The sequence below is a fragment of the Danio rerio genome, chromosome 10 (assembly GCF_049306965.1).
Source record: "Danio rerio strain Tuebingen ecotype United States chromosome 10, GRCz12tu, whole genome shotgun sequence".
Taxonomy (NCBI): domain Eukaryota; kingdom Metazoa; phylum Chordata; class Actinopteri; order Cypriniformes; family Danionidae; genus Danio; species Danio rerio.
In genome coordinates, this window is record NC_133185.1 from 43,851,501 (window position 1) to 43,857,500 (window position 6,000).

Genomic DNA, 6,000 nt, shown 5'->3' on the forward strand with positions numbered 1-6,000 from the left:
GTAAGTAAATCTCTTGGTTGTCTTTCAGGATGTGATGGTTGCTGGTGGGATGGAGAGCATGTCTCAGGTTCCTTACATCATGGCCAGAGAAGCACCTCCTTATGGCGGAGTGAAGATGGAGGATCTGATTGTTAAGGACGGCTTGACGGACGTCTACAACAAATTCCACATGGTACCTACATTTTGTTGCTGTCAGGCAGAAACCTTTCATTAATGACTACATTTACATGGACATCAACAGTCTAGTTACTTGCCTTAATCTGAATAAGACTATAATATGATTAAGGTGTTTAAATGAGGTGCTTTTTGAATGTTCCTTTCATGATCCCGTTTCACATCTTATAGCACAAATTGTAGTTTCATTAAAGTCATTGCAACACCACGCTATTTATATTTCCTCCGGAGATTCATGTAACTTCGGGTATTTAATTTTTAATTTGTCGACTTTATTGCAGTCTGGCACTTTTACTTTCATTCAGGAACGTTTCATGCATGCCCCCGTGACAAACAAGATATTGGAATGCGAGTATGAACAGCTGAAATTGTGTTAATGGAAATTTTATTGCACGCCGTATGGGGAAACAAATCTCCGCATTTCACAATGTGTGTGTCTGTGGTCCTTCACTGATTCTGTAGGTGTAGAGAATAGTGTCAAACAGCAGTGTGTGTGTAGACTACCCTGTCATAAAATGCGGCGGAAGTCCTACATGACGGAAATAGTTTGATTGCTGTGTTTACATGTCTGTACAGCACTTAAACAATGCGACTAAAATCAATTAAATTAAAGATTCATTTAATCAAAAATTGCTTTTTACATGGTTGATTCTTAATCAGAGTAATGTCTTCATCACATTAATATCGGATTATTGGTGTCCATGTGAATGTACTCAATGTTATTTATCAATACTATTGGTTATAGCTCTATAGAGTTTTAATTGATTTTTACTTTGGTTTAAAGTTTTTTATTTTTTATTTAAAAAAATTATTTTAGTAAATGTTGAATAATTTCAATTAGAATAATTTTTTATATTTTATTTTATTTAACCTGGCTTTCCCAAACTACAACATGTTTCTTTTTTCCTTGTATTTTCATATTTTGTCTTTTTTTTTAAATAAGTTTTTTTTTATCCGTCACCATTTAGGCTTGTCTGTGGATTTAACCAATGAGAAGTTGCGGAGCATTTTTCCATTTTCTTTTTTTCGTTTAAATTTAGTTTTTATTTTGTTTTATTTTGATCTTTTAGTGTTTTTTAATTAATGTAAATACGTTTTTTGTGTGTATTTATATGAGTAAAGTATAAATGTATTTATGAAGAAATGTTTATTTTTTTCTCTGTTAATTTTTTTCAGTTAGCAATAATAACACTTAAAGGTTGAAGAAACCCTTAACTACTTTTTTGAGATTTTAACAGATTAGTGTGTCAATTAAGACATACAGAACATATAGAACCTGTTAGCTATAATCGTAGATAAAACTGGATAATTTTGTGCTTTTGTCAGCTAATTTAATCTTCCGGGTTTAAAATAATTATTGAAACAGGATCAAATTTGGTGACGTTGCACCGATCTACCTGTCCAAGGAGGACATGTTGGTTTATCATTACTATTCATAGACTTGAGTTTTCTTACCCTATGAGAAGACGCTGCTCCTTAATTATTCATGACAGTTTACGGTTTCTAATCCCAAGCTTTTAGACTGCAGAAGAGAATGAAATCAAATTTATTCTCAGCCCCACAGGCACTGAATTAGAAACACCTCACACAATCGGTAATTCGTTTTTTGTAATTCAAAGCAAAGATGGTATAATACATTCATAAATGGACATAAATGTTCATATGTTTTTTTTTTTTTTTATTAAAATATTTAAAACTTTCAAGGATTTAAGATTATGATTACTGTTTAACATGTCATAAGTCTTGTGAGAAGGGTCTGTTATCCTCTCATCTTTTCCCCCCTGCTCTGCTGGCCACGCCCACTCCTCCCTCTGCTCGCAGAGCTCCACACCCATCATGTAGCATTTTTTAAAATTCTTTATTTATATTCATAAAAATTTTGAATAATTGCTTATTGTATGTAGTTTCAAATTATATTATTATCCCAGTTTTTTTGCTTTTATTACTATAAAATTATTATTATTAATAATAATAATAATCATTATGATTTTTTATTATTATTATTAATATTATTATTATTAATATTATTATTATTAGAGGGATTTCTAAAGGATCGTGTGACTGGAGTAATGAAGCTGAATATTCATCTTTAAAATCACTGGAATAAATTATAAAATTAAACCATAAACTACTTTTTAACAGTTATTTTAAATTGCAATAACATATCACAATTCTATAATTTGTTATAGTCTTGGTGAGCAGGAAAAGCTTATTTTAAAACATTTGAAAATCCCACAGAACCCAAACTGTTGTACAGTAATGAATATTAAAAGGTTTTGGACCCCCTTAGACTTATCTTTGGTGTCATCTGAAGGCAATTGTCTTTGGTGTGAAGATACAAGATGTGCAGCAAAATGTTTCAAAGCTCCGTTTACTGAAATCACGTGATCTTGCCAATTTGCTACATGCTTTGAAACTATTCATTCGACACAAAAAAAAAGAACCTTAAAGCTTTTAAAGCAGTTTCGAAGCAATGTTTATAAAGCTGCCGTCACTAGTTAATGCAAACAAATCGCCACCCTACAAACCTAGTACATACTTAAAGTAGCACAAAATAATATGAAGTTTTACTAATTAAACTTTTAAAAATGTAATGTTACTCAAATCTTATCAGGTGCTTTTCTTTTTTTGAGTAATCTGAATTTATCAGGTTTTACAGTGCAGATATCAGTTTTGGACACGGTTTCTTCCCAACGGCAACAAATGTGGTATGAACTATTAAGACAGACTGCTTTGTATTTGCATAGTAACTTAGCCTAATCACGTCTTCAGTGAATAAAGGAGTAAATGAAGTTTTGTGGAAACATTGGACAGCAAATGTAATGTGCGAATGCTGTAGAGAAACTGTAACTATGTAAAACGCCTCCATATGTTCTCATATTTAGGGCAACTGTGCTGAGAACACGGCTAAGAACAGCAGCATCTCCCGGGAGGAGCAGGACGCTTTTGCTATCAAATCCTACACCCTCAGCAAAGCAGCGTGGGAGTCCGGCATCCTGGCCAAAGAGGTGGTTCCTGTGAGCATCCCGCAGAGAGGTCGGTTTTACTGCGGGACCTATTAATTTTCACACCATATCTCCAAAACACCTATAAGAAAGGAGATACTATAACGTCTGTTTGTTTTTATTCTCACATTTTTGTGTATTGAATATTTTTAACTGTAAAGGATTTAATGTGGAGTGAGAGCAGATAAAATAAATGCTTTCCTTCTTTGTAAACTTTTGATTTTAGTGCTACCGAAATCCTATTTTCTATTATTACTTAATCTAATTATAAGCTGCTACTTATCTGTGTGCTTTTGTTTTTTCCTCAACAATGTAGTTTTGATCCAGTGTGACATGTTTTCCAGAAAATATAGTAATCGCAATCAAATATGCTCTCTCAAATCTCAGGAAAACCAGATGTTGTTGTGAAGGAGGATGAAGAATATAGAAAGGTCGACTTCAGCAAAGTCCCCAAACTCAAGGCTGTCTTCCTGAAAGAAAACGGTACAACATTCATGTCTTTTAAAGAGCCCCTATTATACATGAAATAGGGTCATATTTTGGTGGTAAGGGTCTCCAAAAACTGTCTAATATGCATGCAAGGTCAAAAAACACTTTCGATATCTTGTAATCTGCATTTTTTTAACCGAATTATCCCAGCGACTCCTATATGAATCGTTTAGTGATTCATTTGTTCCCAAACCCCTCCTTGGTGCAAAGCTACTCCGCGCTGATTGGACCGATGACAGCCTGCTGCGATTAGTCGACACTGAATGCCTTCAGTGTGAGACAGTGAAATACCCAGCCGCTAATCAACAATATAAAAGTAGTCACAGTGCATACACGCTTCATAGTGTAAGGCGTGGATTTTGGCTGTCAGTGTGTGAATGTAAATACAGACGATGGTCTTGAAAATACAGACGACTAAATGTTTTATTGAGCAAAAACTCCAAGAACTAGAAACTCCTGGAGATCTCCTAGCTTGTCACACTCTACCTGCTCTTTTCACACAAACACGCACACACACACACATTACCTTCCTCCTCGAAGGACATAACACACACACTTTAGCCTCCTCCTCGGAGGACACAACACACACACATTAACTTCCTCCTCGGAGGACACAACACACACACATTAGCCTCCTCCTCGGAGATCCGTAAACAAAGCTGCACGCGTCGCGTTTTCAACGTGGCTTTAGACTCGATATGAGAATATAAAGAGTTCATCTGAAACTGTACACGCGGTTATAAGTAACAAAACACAACTAAATACATCTGCAAGCTAGAGTAAACAAGGCAACAACTTTATTCGCACGTACTCACACTTGTGAAATGGAGGAAGAAACCCATCCATGTTCTGACATAGTCCATCAGTACTCTTTACTGATCCTTCCTTTAACAATCGGTTGATGAAGTCTTCTTTATAAGCAAGTAGTTTCCAGAAGCACTCAAACTGCTCAAGGCTGGGCTATAATGCTGAGGTTTCATCTTTGGGTAGAGACTCAATAATATCCATCAGCACAGCGTGACTTCATTCGACTGGCGTGTTCGCGTGCGTGCGTGCGTACGTGTGTGTGTGTGTGGCTTTTTTTCTGTGTTAGAGGGCGGGGCCACAGGTTTCAAATCTCCCGGGTTTGCGCGCGCAACTACTTGTGTTTTTTGCATACGTCATCGTGAAACACCTAATGACTCGTTATCAAGACGACTCATTTGAAGCACTATGAGTCGACTCTTTTATAGATGAATCAACAGTTTTAAACACTGTACACTTACAGATTTAAGCCTTAGCTGGATATTTCACTTTACTTAGAGCTGTGTTACACACTACATGGAAGGGCATTTTCAAAAACCCATAATATGGGCTCTATATATATATATATATATATATATATATATATATATATATATATATATATATATATATATATATATATATATATATATATATATATATATATATATATAAWTTATGCTTGATTATAATTAGGTGCATTCAATTAAATGATCCAAAACGAAAAAAAACTCTAGTTTTATGACCATGATGTTTTTTAAATGGATAGTTCATCCTAAAATGAAAATTTACTCACTATTTACTTGCCCTCAAGTGTTTTCTGACTTTTAAGAGTTTCTGTTTTCTGTTAAATAATAAAGAAAATGTTTTGAAGAATGCTGAAAACCTGTAACCATAGTAGGAAAGACTAATACTATGGAAGTCAACAGCTGCGTCCCAAATGGCACACTATACACTATGCACTCATGCACTTTGTACTTATGCACTTACACACTCAACAGGATAGTATATGTATGTAGTGTCGTCCCAAATGGCACACTAATGTTTTTTTACTAAGTGGAAATTCAAACCGTTTCCCTGATGATGTTTGACGGTTGCCAAATCAGTGAAATAAACGACCGAATTATCAGATACTTGCCGTGGGTATTGCCGCATTCACCATCGGAAGGCGCTAAAATCACTCTCGTAGGAGAATTTTGCTTTCACCATCCAAAATAAATAAAGTTATTCAACATGTGCGTCTGATAGCTCCGCCCCTTCCGCTACGCAAGCAAACCTGCTGTCGTTGAGTGCGTGAAGTGTCCATCATAACACACTTAATTTTAGCGGCTGAATGAGTGCATCATCCGGGTAATTAAAGTGCACTTATTATTTTTAGAGTTTTCAGTGTGAACGAACTACTTACACTATTTATACTACAAAATGGCGTAGAATAGTGCATAAGTATGCGATTTGGGACGCAGCTAATGGTTGCATCTTTTCAGCATTCTTCAAAATATCTTTTCTGTTTAACAGAAGAATATAAACTTTTTTTGTGTGAATTACCCCT

The 6,000-nt window shown here is 35.1% G+C and overlaps 1 protein-coding gene across 2 annotated transcripts in view; it reads left to right on the forward strand.

Moving 5' to 3' along the window:
* Positions 1 to 6,000, forward strand: part of acat1 (acetyl-CoA acetyltransferase 1) — a 70,029-nt gene that overhangs the window by 59,558 nt on the left and 4,471 nt on the right. For both annotated transcript variants that reach the window (NM_001003746.1, XM_073913796.1), the window contains 3 exon segments: positions 29 to 172; positions 3,060 to 3,210; positions 3,567 to 3,662. In NM_001003746.1, the coding sequence (NP_001003746.1) occupies positions 29 to 172; positions 3,060 to 3,210; positions 3,567 to 3,662 (391 nt within the window).